This window comes from Aptenodytes patagonicus, chromosome 2 (assembly GCF_965638725.1).
Source record: "Aptenodytes patagonicus chromosome 2, bAptPat1.pri.cur, whole genome shotgun sequence".
Lineage (NCBI taxonomy): Eukaryota > Metazoa > Chordata > Aves > Sphenisciformes > Spheniscidae > Aptenodytes > Aptenodytes patagonicus.
The window spans coordinates 141,592,843-141,614,755 of NC_134950.1; the positions used below are offsets into that span (position 1 = coordinate 141,592,843).

The 21,913-nt window shown below is 35.7% G+C and overlaps 1 protein-coding gene across 1 annotated transcript in view; it reads right to left on the reverse strand.

Annotated features, from left to right (window-relative positions):
- PHF14 (PHD finger protein 14) overlaps window positions 1-21,913 on the reverse strand; it is a 169,981-nt gene that overhangs the window by 120,550 nt on the left and 27,518 nt on the right. Inside the window, 8 exon segments of the mRNA XM_076331424.1 lie at window positions 276-407; window positions 1,847-1,950; window positions 3,525-3,620; window positions 5,152-5,258; window positions 5,856-6,126; window positions 9,811-9,957; window positions 11,875-12,012; window positions 14,220-14,331. Of these exon segments, the coding sequence (XP_076187539.1) occupies window positions 276-407; window positions 1,847-1,950; window positions 3,525-3,620; window positions 5,152-5,258; window positions 5,856-6,126; window positions 9,811-9,957; window positions 11,875-12,012; window positions 14,220-14,331 (1,107 nt within the window).

Genomic DNA, 21,913 nt, shown 5'->3' on the forward strand with positions numbered 1-21,913 from the left:
TATTATATAGCAGCATTAATAATCACAAATGAACTCAAAAGCTAAGAAAATTAAAAGTATAATCTATTTCTACACTGTGGCTAATAATGAGAAAATCTTTACAACTTTTTTTTTCACCTTGAAATATCACTACTAATAACCTGAAAATAAAATAACTCCGTTCAGACTGCATTACAGCAATGTCTAAAACACTTAGGATTTGCAAGTCTATTCATGTTTATGTCCTACTTTAAGTACAGAGATAGCACAAGACAACACATCAACTGCATTCTTACCAGTAACTGTTCTTGGTCTTCCTTGGCATCCTTGTAAGAGGTGGATCCAGGCAACCAAGATGATAATGGAGTTTACAAGTATCACACAGTAGCAGTAGGTGTTGATCATGGTTCTTCTTGCAAATTCCACAACTTTTAATGTAGGTAGCAGAAAAGCATTATAATTACATCCCAGCACATTCCCCAGTTTCAATACAAACATGTGGCAACTTCAATTTGAATGCATCATTTAAGTGCATAATTACTTTTTAAGGAGCTTCTACCTATACACAGTAAAGCATAAAAGGCACCTAATATAATTAACAATAAAATGGCTTTCAATCTAATTTTTTGAGGACTTCTAACCAGTAAGTAATCACTTGATACTTCTGACAAAATGTACCAATGGCAAATGGAAAAAATACTACCTGTGCCATCCAAACGCTTCAATAGAAAATTATGCTGCTATTATCACTGTTAACAATCATATGCTTATTTTAATAATGCAAGCACCCTGAAATAGGTCTGTGCTGCTATTATGTTGGGCAATGTATCGACTCATAAGAAATTACATTTCCTTTCTATTTTATGGGAATTGAAGTTTTAGTTATTTCAAAAAGATCAGGTGTTCATTGATTCCATTAGAAAATGGGAGGAACTAAGTGACTGGATTTGAATGAAACAGAACTAGTAAAGCATGACTCCTATTATTTGTTTGTATATACGTCTAAATTGCCACGTCACCCCACTGCCATGTTCTCAAGATTTCCACCTTTCACAGCACTAGAATTAACTTTTGCTTATGTAACCCATCTTCTTCAATTAGCTTGCTAGATGGGCAAGATACTGCCCACTTGGCTGTGGCTGGAGGCCTGGCTGCTGCTCTCTAGATAAGCAACAGACCGTGCCACTTCTCAGCTGGTGGCAAGAGAAGAAGATCCAAGACGATATGTGTATTTCGCACAGTCATATTCTGGGATCCTAGTATATGTTTAACTAAGCCTCTTAGGCTTAGTTAAAACCCAGTCAGTAGCTTCACAACTTATAGAAGAGGGGAAAAGGTGGAATAATGACAGAGTAAGTGAATACATTTTATTTTCTTGGCAATTAATAGGAATAGACGTAGGGGCATTTAAAACTCAAGATATCCCAAAGCATTTGACAACCCATGAGCAAAAAGTAAAAATTCTTTTGTGACAAGTGTTTTATGCTCCCAGCCACTGTGACTAAACAGCAGCAGCACTGTTCGCAAAATCACCAACACAAGACAATTGCATTCAAAAGACAAGATGACCAGTTAAAAATTTTGACATCACAGAGACAAAGGACCCTTCTATTTTAGCTGTAAAGAGTTACCTTGGTCCTTAAAACACTGCTGTCAAATTAGCAAAAAAACCCCAAACCTTTCTGATGTGTGCTAAGGTGAAGAATTGACTACTATTCAACTTAGCCTTCAGAAGTAAGTAAAACATATAGACAACTCTGAAGCATTTTGTTAATCAAAACCGAAGCAAACAATTTTCTCTTAACACTTTCGGGAAACTGTAACTTACTAGATATTTTATCTATTCTATTAAGATTTCATTACTTGCCTATAAAGTACAGCTGGAAGTGTAGATGTCTTTTGAGTTCCTCCTTCCTTTTTACTTGGTTTCCTTTCCTTAGGAGCACGTAAAATTGCTGGTATGTTCAATTTCTATTGGATTTGAACAAATGCAGTACACATCAGTCTTGAGACTTCTAGAGAATACCACTCCAATCTCAATGCATGAAGAAAGAGACTCAAATTATGAGTGGGAAATTGCTTAGCCAGCTATTTTGCAGACAAGAGCAACTACAGATGTTTATATTACAAAATCATACTGGGATAAAGTAATATTATAGTCATTTTTTTCAATTCAATAAATAAAAAACATATTGAAATACTAGCTTTTAAAATCTTTCTTCAAGCTTCAAATAGAGGGATGGACAAGGACGCATTTGTCTAGGCAGCTGAAACAAGCAAAGGCAAATTCACAAAATTGACAGAAGAATACTGAGGCAGTTTATTTTTCCCAACATCCTTGCTACACTGGTGCTCGATAGGTTAATTAGAAAAATTATCTTATTGGACCAAGCCCTCCACAAAGCAGACAAGATTCTCTTTGGGTTTCTACTAATCTGCAGTGTGCTAGCTTCTCAGACAGCAACCATCTATCAAAGTCATTTCTCAGCAGCCCCGTGGGTCTGCATCTGTTCACCCAACTGGAAAAAAAAAGTCATGCAAGCTGCGCAAATGAATTCTACTTAACTTTTCCTCTTCTTTTATTTTAGTAACATTTGCACCAGGAAACATATTTGTGAACATTTACTCAAAGCCATCTTAAAAAGGAGGGAAAAAAATAATCTTGATTCAAAAGATACGTTATGTGAGAATCCTTCTTCACAAGTAGAAAAGATAGGCGGACAAACAGAACCAGAAAAAGCTAGCATACCTTAAGAACTACTACTGCATAAAGAAAGGGTAAGCTTCATTTTCTGAACAGCAGCACAGCAGTACCAAAGGGCATGACAAAATTGTGACCTAATTGTATGTCTGCATTTTCACAATGAACAGTTTCTTCAATCTTCCTTAAAGTCATAATTGGAAATCATTTCAATCTCTCTCTGACATCTAAAGTGTCCATTGCCATTTAATACTTCTGACATAAAACATATATCAAAACACAGCAAGAATCTATACTTCTCTCTTTTCTCTGTATCAATGAGAACAAAGATAATTGCCGGCAACAGGAAGTAATCCAAATCTTCTCTTCTCCTAGATATTTATATTAATTTGACCAAAATATTCTGCTCTGTCCAGTTAAAAACCATCACATACATACTGCAGTTTTAAAGATTTATAACTTATAAAAGCCATAAAGAGTTACCATATCATTTGAAGCCTACAGTAACTAAAGACAACATGGAGACAAAAAGGGTAGGATTAATTCGTGCTTCACGTTAAGGTTCATCACAAATGACAGGTCAATCAGTTATACCAAATGAAAGAATTTTGCAAACGCGACCACTATTACAACAACAAAATTAAGCTACAGGTTCCCAGTAGGTGGTTTGCAGAAGTCTAGGTATTTCAATCAGGAAACATTATCCCCAGAGTAAAGCCTGGGTCTGATCAAATCAATTTATTCGGCCATAGAAGTGACAGAGAGAAACAAAAAGGCCTATTCTTGGAAAACCATGTCTGCCTATAAACTATAAAGAGCGGGGAAAAAAAAACAACCAACCAACCTGTCCAATGATTCTACCCAGCAGAGCCCAAATGCCTTGCCCTTCATTTCGCAGTTTTCCATTCATATTTTGTAGCTCTTCCAAGGACTCACAGAGCTGAAAAGTTAAAGAAAAAAAAAAAATCAATAGGAATGAAAATCCATTAAGAGTTATTTAATAAAATTTATTCAACCTCTTACCTATCTAGGGTGCATTACTTTATTGTGGGATTAAAAAACAATGGAACTCATGTCAACATAGCTGAGACCTGTGCAATCATTCAGCAATTTAATGGAACTAAGATGAAAATCTGGGCAGCCACCTGTTTTGTAAAGAAGATCTGAAGCATTTCAGCATGAAAATAAGGTTTCATAAAGTCAATTAGAAAGCAAAACTAAATTACAGCAACATCTTGTATGCGTTGTCCATACTACTTAAGCAACAAGATTATAACAAGTAACCACATAAATGAATTAAAGCTCTATATTACATTACCAAAGAACATTCACTCACTCTCATAGAAAGAGAGTTAATTTATTAAAGGATGTAAGCAGAAAAAAAGGTGGTTTTTTTTCTTCTGGAAGTAACTGCTAGTTACCACACAGCATATACAACCTATTAATTTGGTTAAAAGCCCCACGCACAATCTCCTCCTTCTTTATCATCCTTGGGCAGTTCACCAGGACCTGCTGCTTCATTTCCATATGTTCTCATTTAAAACACACAGCCAACAGTTTAAGAATTAATAGCAACACTATTTTTTGTCCTCACTAACCATCACTTGATAGGTTGCTGAATTCAGCAAGAATTGCAGCATGTCATCTGTCACAAAAGATACAGTAATTCTATGTTCCATTTTAAAATATTTGAAGATTAAAATAAAGAAATAATTATTTAGTAAAAATGCAATTAAAACACAAAATGCTTTTTTAACCACAATGATGAGTTAATAAAAAATTACATTAACAACATTTTGGGGGAGCAGTGCCATCATTTATGGCCCCCAAATTTCCTATAATCAAACAAAACACTCAGAGGACACTATGGACGTATGAATACTGATCATTGCAGCCCGAAAAATTAGCCAAGTCATTAAATCTAGGTTGAACACAACGGGAGCTGGAGTTGACATAAATAAATAAATAACACTGACAATCCTAAATTCCCAATTATCAAGTAGGGTTCTAAGCAGAGAACCAAGCAGGTTCAAAAAAACCCTAGAACTACACACAAGCAAAACAAAACAAAAAAAACCACAGAGAGAGAGAGAGAGGAGTTAAACTCTGTTGTCTCAAAATCTCAAATGAAATGCATGGAAAGAATGAAAAAAAGAAGGGCCTTAAGACACAGTTCACTCATGAAAGGGACCTGTCTGTCCATGTGCAATTTGTTACTGGAGCTCTCACTGGGGTCAAGTTAAAGAACTTGTGCCCAGCCAACATATGACATTTTAGAAGTTGATTTTGCTTGTGGGGGGGGATGAACCACAGAATATTTTTAAGAGAAGAGATATATTTGTAAATATTTCTCTTAAAGAATGGTTTGTATATTTCTTTCTAAGTCATTTAGTTTGGAAAGCAAAATGCTATCAAAGTTAACAGCAGCAATACTAAAACAGTACAATGGTTTATTATCCCTTTTTCTTTACCTTATTATACTCCACATGAAGCTTTTCTTGCTCATTTTCTAATTTATCCTTGATATTCTTCTGTTCAGCCATATTCTCCTGGATTTGAATCATGCGCATATTTCTCTCTATTTAAAAGAAAATTGCATTATTTCCTATCCTTGGCTATATTTTCAAGTTTTATGCACTGAAAAAAGTGAAGCAATGAAAGGCATAAAACCCTAACAACACAAAAACACAAAACTATAGCCTATAGGTTTATTATACAGACTGAGTAGAATGAACAGTCATAACATTTACTTTCTGCTGCAAAACTAGTATAGTTATTTAGATGGTGAGCTTTGATCGGCCACCTAGCAAACAGTACCAAAGACAAAATCACGCCATTCCACACAGAAAGGGAGGAAAACGTAAGAAAAAAAATGACACCAAATGACACCAAAGGTACCGAAGCTTCCACTCCCTTCAAAGACACTGCCTCCTGTTTATATTTGAAAGATTTTCTTCTGCGAAATGTCTTTTTTAAAAAAAAAATCACTAACTTTCTGTGTAAATACAGATAGCAAGCAATAATAAATATACCTGATCTAAAATGAAGTCATAATTCTTATCTATTAATAACAAAGAAATACAAGTAAAATAAAAAAGCCAATGAATCAGCACAGTACAGGTACAGCAAAGCAATAATTTTTCATTGAGAAAAAATACGCAATTTTCATTCTTACCAAGGTAATAATTCACAAAATCAGCAGTGAGAGCTGGCTGTTTATGTTTTCTTCTTCCATCAACACTGGAACTAGTATCTGAAGTATCCACTGGAAAAATGTCTGTACTAATTCCCATTAACTCGGCTTTGCGCATAAGCTTACGTATGGCTGAAGCACTGCTAGTAAGTGGTCGTGGTAGCTTCTCCCTGGGAACCCAGGCCTGAGGCCTGGTGGTGCGGGCCAGCTCCGCCTTGGCACGATACTGCTGTAGCCTGGCATTGATTCGAGCCTGCAGTAAAGAATTCCATAAATTAAAAGTGTAAGGGAACAATTCAAAACTGGTTTTGAGTCATAGTCTTTTGGAACGCATCCACAATTTATTTGTATTTTAAAAGCTGCACGATCTAATCAACGCTATTTTCATTTCAGAACTCTATGACTCAAGAAACAGCCACTGATACAGACGTTTGATTTTACTTCAAAACACATACACAAATAACATTATCCTTTCACTAGGTTTTGGAGGTATTCACAGGTTTCTTGAGGAGATTTCCCCACCAATGAAAGTAACACAAATTATTGCTGGCTTTCAGACAATCCCTTCTAATAATGATAATTTGATAGGACTGTGAAAACTCACTACTGGGAAAAGCCTTGGGCTGACCTATAAAAAATACATTTAGATTCACTTTAAATTGGTATCTACGTGAGCAATAAAAGTTGATGAATAGCATTTTTGCCATATTTGACATCCCTTTTCAATGCCATTATCTCCTTATAAATGTTAAACTAGTTGATTATAATGTGCCAAAAACACAACCCAAACAGAAGTGAAGTAGGCAAGAGAAGCTCACAATATATATTGTTGATGACATCTGTATATTTGTGACTGTCTGGGAGATCAACCCCAGAAGATCAAGTTGTTATTGACAGTTGGAAAACACTATCTTGCGGGAATTCTATGTAGTGGCAATTCTAGCAGAAAATGACATCAACATACAAACCTTCAGAGGCAAAACTCCAGCTGACTATCAGTTAGAAGTTGTTTACTTGCCTGCAGAAAGAAGAAACTAAACTAATCCAACTGCCCCACCATATGGTATGAGATACTCCTGAGACAAAAGCAAAAAAGTGTGCATACATATTCACACTATGGTTAAGGAACATCTCTGATTACAAATAGCATCGCTGAAGGTAACATTACAGATAGTTTAACACACCTTACCTTACTAGATCTTGAACATTAATGACAAAGAAACACGGCAAATATGGCTTGCAGGCCAGCTCTGACCGTAAGGACATTTTTCATGGACCCACAGCAGCAAACAACAGATCCACCTAAAGCCACCACCTTGTTTTATTCTCCACTGGAAGGACCAAGGATGGTTTATAGCTTCCTCAGCTAAGACACTTCTTTACTGATTACATGCTCAGTTCTGAAACTCTTGGGGTCATTTAAGATGTCATACAACTGTATACCCAGAGCTTTATTCCAGAAATAGATGACAGATTAAAATGACTAAAGGCTAAATGGAATCCTGAACTCAAGTTACTTGGATTTAAGCAATTTTCAAGTATACACTTTACTCAAGGAATGTACATTTCCTTTATTGATATAAAAAAAAGCATTTCAATGTAGAACATCTTCCAACAATCCGTAACAGTCCTAGACAACTTTATATATTATATTCTTTAGAGGGATTTACTTTCTTGGGCCACAGACTTGCCAGACCATTGGCTCAGTTATTCCTGCCTGGGCTACAAAGCACGAAATATCCATTTTTTCTCCTTCAAAAGTGCCTCAAAAATTCACTGTCACAATACCAGATAAATTATTTGTATAACTGCATACTTACTTATGTTAGTTCAGTGTTTGTAAACCTTACTTAAGCCTACAAACTCCCCTGGAAGTAAGCTTTTGTATGTACATACATATATACACACTATATATATATATATATATATATATATATATATATATATATATATATATATATATATATATATATATATATATTTACTTCTTAATCTTTTTCCCAGACTAAGCTGTCCCAAGATTCGTATTTCTCAGACAAAATCCTAGTTTAACAAAGATGACTGAATTTACTGGTGGGATTTTAACTTCCTCATGCAGACAACACATGGTAAGGTAAGGGGTGAATTTATACGTACTTTGTGTCAACTCCCCAGTCCGACATTTCTAGTATCTATTAAGTACCCCTTACAGTTCTGCATTTCTAAAAAGGCACAGAAACCACTCAAACAATTACTTCATAAAACCCAATACATACAACTGGACATGGAAATGTATTTTTCAAGCATCCAATCTGTTTCCATCCATGTAAACTCAGGCACACACACACAATACTAATGCAAACTCGTACAACACCAGAGCCATCTATAGTGAAATCAAGTGGTTTTACAAAATGTATGCAAGTTAATCAAATTTGGATCAAGATGCCTATGACACCATGTCAAGTAACTCCACCTGCAGTTTTCAGCATTCATTCTTTCAGTTTTTAAACGTTTCATCCAAATAATTTAGATTAAAAAATCTGCAGGGTCTTGGTTTGGTGGAAAGAGGAGGAAGAGAGGGAGATGCTGGGAACTTACCAGCATTATCAGTACCGCATAACAAATGCCTGAAAACAGAGCTAATAAGCCCTGTTGGACCCAAACTCATTTTGCACAACTAGTACTTACCATTACGCTGGGTAGTATTCATATTATTGTGATTTCTCCAGTACACAGGTGCATTTCACATAATTGAGAGCTGAGTGTATTCACAATAATTATGTAACCAGTTTTAAATCAAGCTACATGAAGCTCAGTACATACCGAATAGAAATATTTTATTCAAAATTCTTCCAGGATAGAGTTTGCTCATATTCATTCTCAAATGCACAGGTCATTTTAAATTAATATTCTCTTCTCCTATTCAAAGACCTCTGAAGAACTAGAAAAGTATGATTTTCTTAAATAAAAAGTTTGATGATATGAAGATTTATTTTCTGATCATTACACTACAGTCCTCCCTTCAGAAAAAAAAGCAGTTATTTCTCTCCCATAACTGCCTTCCGTTATTTACAGCATCTGTTACTTTCTGCAACAAATTAGGCAGGATTCATTCAGATGAGCTACTTTTCTACATAGGTATGATTTTTCCACAGAATGCAGTTCAGTCTAAGCAGTGAAAGCAAAGTATGCTATAAATTCCTTAGAATCAGAAAAAACAATAAAGTACACACATTAAAACATATCAAAGTACACAGATTCCCTCAGAAGGATTGAAACCTTTATATCAACAGGACATTTCTCGGATGAGCTTATGTAATAGCTAGTAATTTTACATGGATCTGCCACTAGACAGGGATATAGACTTTGCCTAAGATTTTCAGACAACTCCCACACAGCAGCACAGACTCAGTTTCTGTACCTACATAATTTTTTTCTAGGAAATCTTTACTATGAAAAAACCCAGCACACAGAATTCTACTTAGGCCTACAAAAAGTGAAAAAGGATCTAACAAGATAAAACTTTAGGCAAGCTAAACAATTCTGCCAAGTTCAAGATATTACTAAGGGAAAAAAGTGGATTTTTACTGAACTTGGATGTAGAAATATACCTATTTCCTTGTCTGGCTATCTTTTTTAGTTAAGAATCTTGAAGAAAACGTTAAACAAAATGTATGAATTACAATGAAAATGTAATTACCAACTTTCTGCCACAAAACCAAACAGTAAGATTTTTCAATTCAGACAAGCATAGATATCCCTATTTGATAATTAGTTTATCGAGAATTGTGCTTAGAGACCAAAACCTACAAATAATTCACTGCTTTAAATGACCGTGCGCTATCAATATAGTTCACATTTCATTTCCTACTACAATAACAATTTCTAATCCTCTTCATTTCTTTCTTGTTTAACATGGATGATTAATACAGACGCATTTGTGTCATGAATACAATACCTGAGCTTCTGGCGAGAGCTGTTTTTCTCTTTCCTGCAAGGACATTTTACAGTAAGATTGTAATGCCAAGTAGTTCTTCCGCTTCCATTTTCTGTCTAACCTGTCCGCATGCTGTTTACAATAAGCAAAAAAAGGGTCAGCTATATCCTGTTTCAGAGAAAACAAAGGGAAAGGAACAAAAATAAAGTAAGACATACAAGGCCAAAAGGCTCTGAACAGCACAAACATTCTGGCAATCGGTTCACATGTTCAAATAGACATGTTTTTAAAAACAACTAATACGTATGTTTCTAAATCAATTTTGTCATGTTGATGTTATTTACCATATAAAGTGTTTTCTCACTTTTTTCATTGCGTGACCCTAAGCATTTTTAAATGCATTAACTATTTAACTCTCTATTGTTCAATTTCTATTTTCTCATTCCCAGAAGAAATAGCAGAAGAAATTGCTAAGTACAAATGCATTTAACATATAACATGTATTGTTAACTTCCTCTTGCTTCACTGTGTCATCTTTTGCATTATATCCTACAAGGGATCAACAATTCTGAATAATACAAAAGGCAATACATTTGGTTTTCTCAAATGATTTTCCAAATGTTTTTGGTGTCTATACCCCCACGTGATTTATCATACCTCAGATGATTTTTTTTTTCCATTTTTCATTCTTCGCTCCATCAGATCTGCACATTATCATGGTTGTAAGTTTATAGCAACTTTCAGCACTTGCAAACCTTGCAAGCAGACTACAAATATCTGAGCCATGAGGAGATATGGTTTGAGAAGTATATTTCATTGCCAGTACATTTTCAAGTGTAGAAACATCATCATGAATCTACAGACTACAAAGAATTTAAAGCAGTCTTCCTTCATAAAGTAATAAAAATATTAATCAATAATTTGCCTATCAAATTTTCCTTTACTCCACCTATAAAACACAGACCAATAAAATCTGCGCAAGCTTTCCTTACAAACGTATTTTATTTTGATTTAGATTTTCAGAGTGTGCGACAACTTAACTTCCAAAAATTAGCAGCACCCTAAAATTAGACTCTGAGGCCTTGGTTAAAAATATTTTGGTTACAGAAAACATGTAACAAACTTCTAAGGTGGAAAGGCAAGTAAATGCATATGCCTAGAAGAAATTCACACAGACTGTTTGAAGAATCAACATTACACATAATTTATTAGGGACAACAACAAGGTAATTGTACTATCTTCCTATTTATCAATCTCACAGAAGAAAGTATTTCATGATTACTTTAAGAATCACTTAGTGGCCCGCTGTTTACAGAAACAGAAGTGTCAATGTCAATAGTGCAAGTAATGCTTGTTTGTGTCTTACCTGTGGTACTTCCTAAAGCAATAAGAAGTTAAATTGTGCAGCTATGAACATGACACGCTTAATCCAAATGCTTAATCCAACATATCAGGATGAAATTTGGCAACCTAAAAGTACTTATACCGTAAAAATGAATTCGGAAGTAGGAGCTTCAAATCCAAATTGCTTTAATCATATTACAGGAAGAAAACTGGTAAGAACAGATATTAAAAAGTTACCAGTAGGTAATAAATATTTGCTTTTCATTCCGATTCCTAAGGTTAATGTTACCACAAGGAAAGTCATATACCTGTACTGCAATTTGAAGAAAATACTGGAAAACATGCATGCAAAAATGGCATTAGAAATGTAGTTAATTTCTCAGGACAGTCCTATTTGGTATGAAACAGAGATTACTACATAAACAGCTAGGTAAGTATGTCAACCTAGGTGAGGTTCAAGAATTAGAGTTAGAATTTATGTCTGTACTGACTGATAGTCTATCAAGGCAACTTCTGTGTTAACATTCTCTATCCCTTTTTCCTGGCCATTTCAAAAGGTGCTCAGAGTAAGACAGTTTGGTGAACAAAGAGCGCTCCCTGGACAGTCCCTTTACTCAGCCTATGACTTGCTACTGATTTACAAAAACCTTGCTCACGGTTAGTGAGCAAAAAAGGCACAATTTCAGGTCATCTTCATAAGCTTTCGATACAACTCTTTTATTCTATCCTTTCCATAGCTACCTCTTCTGCTGCTGCTTCTGAGAGGAGGCCTTCCTTCTGAGCACAGGTCACATGGAAATAAGCTCTGCACATCCCAGCATCACAACTAATGCATACACCAGTTCTGGCAAAACGAGGATCTTCGCAAAAACTGCATTCCTTTATAAAGAAGAGTGGAAAATGCCACAGTAAATATTTCAGGTGTGTTTTGCCTAATATTTGATAATTTACATCTTACATATAAAAACCAAATACGCAGGTTTACTCCTGTGTGGTACAGAAACCAAGTATGCTGCTGACAATTGACACTACTTAAAACTTCACCCCTTCCCAACCCCCACTATTGACTTCATTTTCAACTAGCAATGGAAAAGTGCTTAAACAACCTAAACAGAATGTTGGATGAATTTTTATATGAACTTCCATGTCTTGTATTTCCCTTCAGAGTAACAACTAAATATCACCTAAGTAATTCATGCACAATTACTTATATAAGTATAGTATCATAAAACAACATTACTGCTCAGCAAGTGTTCAATTGTTCAACAAGTTCAGAGGACAAACAACAACAAAAAAAAAAAGAGCAGTGCTCTGGATGACTGAAAACCATAGATAATTACATAGATGTCCTTTGATAAGCAATGACTAAGGAGCAAGTGTGTGACAATGCAGAAATACTCAAGAATCGTAAATATCAGTAAAGGTTGCGATTGACTTAAAACACTGCACTAGGGCTTCAGCTACATGCATTTTAGGCACAGCCATTTGCAACACAGCAAACTATCATCCCCTAATGTGACCTGGAAAAAAACCCCCACACTTATTTTTCAGCCAGATCAATTCCTCAGTCTGTTTCACCACAAATTCATACCAAACAGCTGTGCCAGCAAACTAGAGTCATGAGCACATAAGCAGGAACAAGCAAATAGGAACACAGGTTATCCAGTGCATAAAGATGATCCAAAATTATACAGGTGTGCATTTCTTAATCTCTCACACTGAATACGGAGCAAAGCTGTGCATCACCTACAGAAAATATCTCCATGCAGAAAGTTAAACAACAACCAAAATGAACGGCAAAGAAAACTCGGTGACTGAAGAATCTCAAAACACTGCATACACTACGCTAAAAGGACACCCTTTAGCTGTGCAACAGCAACACGTAACAGATAAGAAATGAAGTGAAAAAGAATATTATATTAAGCTGGTTTTGCAGGGGGAAATTTAGCTGAGTAAGCTGTAACGTCCACACTTGATACAGCAAACAACGTTTGTTTACAGCTCTGAGAGAGTAATGAGTCCTCACATCTGTGCAGTTCACTTTCACCTTACTCCTATACATCACTCATGTTAATAAAAAAAAAATGCTTCATGATTCATTGCAACAACAGTTTGTAGGGTTTTGGGAGCTTGCTCTGACTTTTTTTTTTTTTTCTTCTTTTAACACAAACATTTCTAAATAATGCTAAATGCCTCTGCAGGCCCATGCTGAACATGCTCCTCTTACAGGTATGTTGCACATGGGCAATCCAAAGTGTTTTAATTTATTTTGTATAGTATATGTATTTTTTTAAAATGTACTATGTATTTTCATTTAGTATTCAACTTGACAAATTGACATTCCAGAAAATGAAATTGACTATGCACAAATGAAGCATTAGAGCAGGAGTACAACCACATTCCCTCACATTGGCCTGATAGATATGGCTTCTCCACACTGTCCCCATACAGAAACAGTATTTAGCAAATTACTGAGTGCTGTCCTCTGCCCATTGCAATGGTTTTCTGTATGGTTTGTGCGTGATCACTTTTGATCTGGACTGAAAACATTTACATGTAAAACCATTTCCATTTTAGAGCCATTTTTCTGTTCAAGTTGAGGGCCCCATCTTGCGGGTTTTTTTAACTACTGCTTTGCAGCAACCTTTTTGTATGCATTCTAGCTTATAATTATATAGACCCTAAAGTAATTCTTACTGAATGTACATCTGTCACTTTCTTAATCAACCTAACCTTCCATTTCTCCATTTCGCATCCCATAAATCCTCTTCACTTTCCATCCACATTTTGGCAATCTGCCACTAACTGACTTTACAAGAAAGTAATTAGCACCTGCGTAAAAAATAAGGGAAGTTAGGGGGAAAACAAAGACAGAAATTATGGATAACAGTGGTAAGGAAAAGAGAAAGAAAGAGGGAGGGAAGAGCAATGGTGTCACAACCATGAACAAACTTCATCTCATTTTTAATCCTGAATCTCACTGCAATTGCTATAAAGAAGAAAATTGGGAAGATGTATGTTACTCTATTATATGTAAAAATGTAAAATAAAGCTACTCGTTGGCCGTACGTCTCTTCTAAACTTACCTTGGCACCATACTTTGAATAATTCATTTCTGTAAGCGTTACGGGCCGCAGTTTGTCAATATCTCCAAATGCCACTCCTGGAACATAGAGGGCACAAACAATATGGACCCACCTAAAACAGCAGATAAAATTAGGTTACTGCTATTAACATTTTGTTCCTATATTATACTCACCATTTGCAGATTTCAAAGTGCCTTGTAAATGTTAGAGATGCTTGAAATGTGTTTGAAGAAAAGTACATTAGAAGCAGGCAGAGAATGCGTGTTTGGAGTTCAGCAGCTCACACACTGAACTATAGAGTAAGGCTTTTCAAAGCCACTGGGATTGCTCTGCCTGTCTGGATCAAGGGCTGGGCTACTGTCACCCTTCTGTTCTGATGGCTCTTATTTGGGGCTCCACACTGCTTTTTATGCAACATGAAACATACATGAAGAGTTTGATATTACTTATAAAGCTAAGGCAGACAGATACTTTCATGATGGGGCAGGGGTGGGAAGGGGAGGAACAGAATTATACAGGTAGTCACAGCAACACTGAGGTCTAGGCATATAGCTATGAAGTACCTACGACACAGCATCAGTCAGACTTTGCATTGTTATAGTTACACCTGTTAGTATCACCAAAACTAACTAGTTTTAAGCAACACGGATAGGAGCTGCATTCATTTATAAACATACCTGAGTTGTATTACAGAATTGCCTATCTGAAACTCAGATGAACAGACTGTTACTTAGCTGTACTCTTCTTCACTGGCCATAAACAAACTGGAGGGTAATAGGTCTAAATCTTCAGCCCTGAGGGGCATAAAATGAGACAGCATGAATCTGGACCTTAGTGTCCAGTAATTAAATACAACACAATGGTAACAGCTTCAGCCTCAAGTCTGCCTTTGACAGACATCTTCATAATCTCCTGAAACTCGCAGTTACCAAAAGACAGACAGCCTTGCAGCAGAAGACAATTTTCTTCTTCTTACATAATGAACACTTTCTAAAAGATCCAACTCTCATTGTCACAAACCATCAGTTAGTGACAAACTCAAAATCTGTTCTACACAGCATGCACAATTCAAGTCAACTGAGACAAACTACTCCAAAAAACGAAGTGTTCCTCCTCAAAAAATCTTTCTGTTTTAGCAAAATTCCAGAAACTATTTTCTACCCCTTGCTAAGTCACTAGGTGGGAGCAAACTGTCATAGACAGAAGGTCAAGATTGCTACTTTCTGTTATCTTAAAATATTCAAGAAAACAGCCTTACAATTGCCGAGGTGTGTAGCTACCACTTTCAACCGACGAGCTCCCAGATGACATGGGATACAACTAGAGGCTTTGGACGTAACTGAGCTGAAATATCCTATGTTCAACCCTTAGCAAGTACGCTAATTCAGCACTTTATGATCTTCCCAGTCATTAATGTTTAACAGTAAATATATCACTAGTGAAGACAAACTTCTGTTCTATTCTAATAAAATCATAGAATCTACTCCCTGCATTCAAGAAGACTCATGATGCTGCCAGAAACACTTCTTCCCTTGGCTCTTTCATTACCTACATACTGCAATTTTCCAATCTCCCTGAATACCAGGGATTCAGCACAGACCTGTTACCACCTACTTAAATCTGCATCCACATCCATGCTGCTGTCGTCTTTTTTTTTTCCAATCTTCTACCACTGTTTAGCCTATCTCTTCTCCCTCTTTGTTTCGTGTGTCAATAAAAAAAATCAGTTGGACCAGAGCAGTAAGAACCTGGTTTTAGCTGTGCTTAAACAGCATGTTTATTAACCTGTTATTAACTGGCTGTCTACAGATGAGAGAAATACTGAAGCTGATGGTTATACTAATAAGGAACTACATGTAACCCTGATTTTCCATGTTTCCCAAATCAGCGTGTTTCTCATCGGTGGTCCTTAGACCTACGCTGGAATTTATCATATTCAGAATTATTAGGTTTCATGTTAGTTATATACAACTCATACACAAACAGAAATTCCAAAAAAGCAACATATGAAAGGTTCAGTAGCAAGCTCAAATATACATGTATATTTTCAAGAGAAAACAATGATCTTGCAATGTACAAAATCGGTGGACAGACTGTTTATTTAGCATTTTCCCCAAAAACAGTCTATGATAATAACCGGATAACAGAAAAATCCCAGTAACAGTAAGAAACTACTTAGAAGCCATTAACTCACTTCACTCTACAAGAAATTTCTCAGAAAGTCTAACATGTCACAATACTGACTGATCCATAGTGTCCTATCTCACAGACTCTTTTCACTTGTGTATTTGAAAACAAGTTTTTACCCTACTGTTAAATCATTCAGGTTTGAGATGCTAAGTGGTAAATTCCCTTTAAAACATGAAAACTTAAAACAACGAGAATAATGTATATCCTAAATACACATTTACTTGCAACAACTGCATTTCTTTGTCTTTACAGATTTTATTAGGGTACTCCACATCCACAGAACGGTTTGGTCACAGCACTGTAACTACTGGAAGACTCAAAGAAAATTTAAAGATGAGTTACAACCTTGTCTTTAAATAACATGGTATAAATATGACAGCATGCTAACTGCCAGAGAACAAGCTGAGATATTCAAGTGTTCTGCCAAACTTCTTGCTGCTCAGATAGGGAGTAAAGCTCATCACTGTTTTTATTACAGTATAAACACTCCAGCATGCCAGCACAATCTCCTAACTTAATACAATGTTATATGCAAAAAATAAGATTCTTCTCATTACTATATAAAAACTGCATCTTCTGTCTGCCTCCCCACAAAAGCAATGGAGGCACAGGATATTCCTGCGGGGGAGCAATGGAGCACCTGGTACCATCTCTGCCCTTCCATGCTGTATCCAGAACTGGCTATAGTTTGGCCTAAATCACTACCATACATTTATGAAATATTCTTCTCCAAAAAAAAGTGTATGTGTGTGCATAAATGTGTATTTTAGTATATATTATGCATTTACTAAAATAAATACCTCATGTAAATGAGCATACTCGTTTTCAAAAGGAATCAAAATAATTTTTTTTAAAAAGCAAAATACCACATGCAGAATGAGACCTGTAACCTTGAGATAAAGAGACTGCTTGTTTGTAAATAAAAACCATCTGAATTCTGCAGGGCTTATTTTCTCTGCCCTTCCATTGATTTAAGATGTGTTCTATATAAACAGATTTGTATAGAGAGAAGTTACACATCTCCACAATTACTATTCTTAACAAAAATCCAAGGTTCTGGTTGGAGATTTTTGATAGTAAGTTTTAATACAGCCTCCTAAATGTACCGTTCAAAGTTTAATATAAAGATACACATCTTCTACAAGCAGCTGCTTCTCAATTTTATTTGCACAGTTTTTTCATGCTCCACTAGTGTATTAAATGCTGCTGCACTCTGTAGGAGTTTATCTATGATAAACCCAACAGTTGGCTGCTTGCTTCATACTGACCTTCTCAAAATGTTTTAGTACATGTCACCCAAGTATTACAGTATTACAGATTTAAACTGCCATTTCAGTGTGATTGGCACACAAGTGCCTCATTTCTTTAACCACCTATATGCGAACTCAGACCTGAATCTTTATTAAAAAACATACACAAGTCAGTCAAGTTCACAGCTGAAGGAATTTCAGCTGCTTTTAATACCAGTTCTAAACATTTTCCTGCTCATTTGTTAAGCTGCACATGTTTTAGAAGCTTATAATTAAGACAAATTGGGTAATCAAAGAAGAATAATCTTCCTTGTTACTTTACCATCCATTTAGTTTGGAGCAATGATGACAGATGTTGATGAGGGAAGAAGAAAAACTCCATACCGAAACAAGGAGAGAATTCATATGCTTGGATAACAGCATTTTGAGAAGTAAAATTTCAAAAATTCACATTTATGCTTGTGAAATTGAGAGGTTAATGCAAAAAGGCTTCTGCTGAGAAATTAAGCACCTCATTATTCTAATGATTACCTTTCACATAGGAACAGAGATATTACTCCAACTTGATTATGAAGAGAAACTGAATAGGTTTGGTCTTGCCTTTGTGTAATTTCCAGCACTGATGCGTATGAAGAATTTCTTTTAAAAAGGTGGTAAGGGGATGGAGAGCAATGGTGAGTTCAAGGATTGTTATTCAGTAGTCTCTCTCTGCTAGTATTTCAAGAAAAGAACTGAATTGGGTTGCAGTTTACAGAGTACAATGAAAACATAATGAACACTGCCTGCCCCAAGACCCTACCCTTAGCCTGTAGTGCCCCATTATCCTTGAGAATTCAAATTTGTAAATAAACGATAGAAAGAAAGCAAGCACAGGAATTTTCACATGGTAGTTAGTATTTGTTTTTTATAGTACATAAGCTCTATTCATCTGGGAGAATAAACTTACACTTATTCATGATAGCCATATCACATTATCTAGCAGGTAAAAATACAATAATAATGATAAATTAACGTGTTAATGCCCACAATCACCAAAGCAGGCATGTGCGTCTGCACAGAAAACCAGTGTCACAGAGAAAACACTTCCACACTAACCAAAAGCACGCTACCATTTTACAAGAAGAAATTTAAGCAATTTTTAAAATGTTGACTGTAGTTTCTATTATGGTTATATGGGAAACTGTATATATAGTGCTTAAACTGCCTTACAGAACACAGGAGTAAAAAGGCTGAAATAAAATTTGCCAGGTGATATTGATTCTCACATTTCCTAAATGCTAGACAATTGACTTTAGTCTTTCAAAACATGTTTTCCATCCAGCAGCATTATTATTAAAATAGAAAACAGAACTGAGAAGTACAATTTGTTTAACTCTGTAACAGCTTTATAAGGGAGACGCACAGACACTGTTGAACCTAAGACAGACCAGAAACTGAGCATCTGAACCCCAAAAGCATTTAAGAAGAAGCACAACTGCTTCTATGGGGTCAAAATTATTCACTACAAATTCTGACTCACTTGCGTAACTTTTTTTTTTTTTTAAATAGCACAGTATTTTCTTCTACTTTCATTGTTTCCCCTTTATAAGATGCATGTAGAAGACATGAAGGAAAAAAAGGTTTCTTTTACATGCTGTATGTATATCATTATAATGCATCTCAGCCACAAATTGAGAAGCTGAGCTCAATCTATATTCAGCGGAGAAAGGCCTCCAATGGTATTGCTAGCATCTGCATCCAGTGGTCAAAGTTCAGTGTTATGAATACCCTCATTATCTCTTTATTACCAACACAAACTCAAATTGTTTTTGCTATCAGGAAAAAATACAAGCTAAGGGAGAAATGCAAGGGCATGTACAATTTAATCCACAAAACCTGAAACAACTTATGACATTTTAATACCGTGTTTAATTTTCTGAACACAGACACAGTATGTCAAAAAAAATTTTCCAAAACATCATCCTGAGCTCTGCTGAGGTTTTAATGATGGCAGGACCAGATTTTTACAGTATTAGCAACAGTAAAGTCTGTGTAAGACCAGAAAGTAAAAAAAAATAAAATAAAAATAAAAATACAGCAAACACCAAAGAACTGGGAAAAAAAAGACAAATATGGATATGCTTATGCACACATTACAAGACCGCTGTATACTTAAGTGATAATATATACAAAAACTTACTAACACAGATAAGATTAAACTTTTTACTTCATTTTAACTCACTTCCTAGCGTTTGTGCAAGTCTAACCAGGGAACACTTCACAATGAGTAGGAAAAAACATGAAGACCACTATAAACCAGTGGGTGAAAAAAGAGCAAGGACATGGTTATATTTTGCAATTTGCTAGTACAAAAGATGTTGTTCTACAATATATAGCTAAGTGTAAATAGTAATGTGTCTATGAATTCATATTAAAAAACACAAAAGGTTTTACAGTAACATGTTGACATTTCTCTATTTTAAAGTATTTGTACTAATACTGAATATTTAACTGGATTCTTTCCAGCTCATCGATCATCAGTAAGATATGTCTGCAGACTTTTATATTCCTACATCTCAAACAGATATGTTCAAACAGGATTAAGAAAGCTTCCCCTTCCTCTGAGCAGCCTTACCAAGTAATTATTGCCTTCCCGTGCTAACATGATCAATGAAAAGCTTATGACAGGTCCAGCATTTGAAAGCTTTGTATATTACCACACACCTGCAATGTATATAACTGTAAAATGTACGGAAGAAGAACTTAACTGTCATGGTCTTAAAAAAGAAAACACACCCACCAAAAACCAGTAACCCTAGTCATAAATCAGACATCACTGATAATCCTGCTCTCCCCTTTATTATAGAAAATCAGCTACCGTTAATATCTACATCTTAATTTATTTTCCAGATGTGACAGGAATGGAAGACATCACGTGAGAATTAATCCGCTTACTCTCAAATTAGACCTGAAGTCCTTCATAAAAAGCCCACCTCTGGCTGGAAATCATCAGAAATGAAGCATACCCTCAAAAATAAAGAATATAATTAATTCTCATCATTCAAAGTAATTATAATATACTAGATCTGTCTGAATACCTTTAGCACAACTTCAATATAATTTTGTTACTTTTTTCCATTACCTGACATCAGCGACACCCAGTCCTTAGCTCTCCTAAAAAGAAGCATGGAGTTGTCCTCCCGCTTCCATCATACTTAAAAGTCAATAGACTTGAGCAGAGTTTGTACAAGGTTGCAGTGACGTTACCTTGCAAGAAGCAGAATACTACAGAAAGGATGAAATCCACTCTTCCTTGCTTGAAATGGAGCATATGCTTTGATTTTCCCAATGGCCACATACTTCTCCCAATCCAATATGACACAAAGTCTGGAAAGTGTTTTCCCCCTCTGCTGCAGACTTCATCATTCTTTTTTGTGGCATTGTTAACTAAGGAAGAACACTTTGGTGTTTTGCTACTCTTCAGGATTAACCATGAAAGAAGCACAACATTAGCAAAGCATAAAGCGCAGCTTTCTGGCAGCTGATTAAATTGAACTAGCAGAACACATGCTCAAATTCTAGAGAGACTGACGACAGATAACAAATACTACAAGCTCAGTCACCATCAGAGAACCACTGCTAGAACATACTACTACTACTGAGCAGTGAGGCTCAAGGGACTCAAACCCTGCTTTTGCCACTGCAGCCTCCAAGCTTGAGCAAACCCAAAACAACTACACAATTTTTCTTAGGTTTCTGATCCCCAGTCCCTGCTGTCCATAGTTCAAGCCACTGGTTAAGTGAGAGAAATCTTTCATGCCATTATCCTTGCAGATGTAAGAGTTTATGGGATATTAACTTCCTCTATGCAGGAAACCTTTTTAAATGTAAACTGCATTCCTGATGCAAACAAAAAGGTTTTTTTTCCAAGACTTCCATCACCTTCACTAGTATGTTTTTTTTGTTGAAAAAGATGCATCACACAAGTAGTTCAAGGGGACAAAGAAAGGTCTTCTAGTATATCCAGTAAGACATCTATATACATATAACAATATATGGTGACTTCATACTGAAGAAAAGGATTTATCAGTCCCTGAAGTAAATGGTGATCTTTGTTTCACCTAGGTACATCTTTTGCTCATAGGTCCATAGATCTTCATGCTCAAATTCATGTTACGACAACATCCTCCTAATATTATAGAGGGCGTGAAGAATATTAGGAGCACACATAAAATTAGGTGATTGACTATCCAGAAAGCACCCAACTCAAAAGTG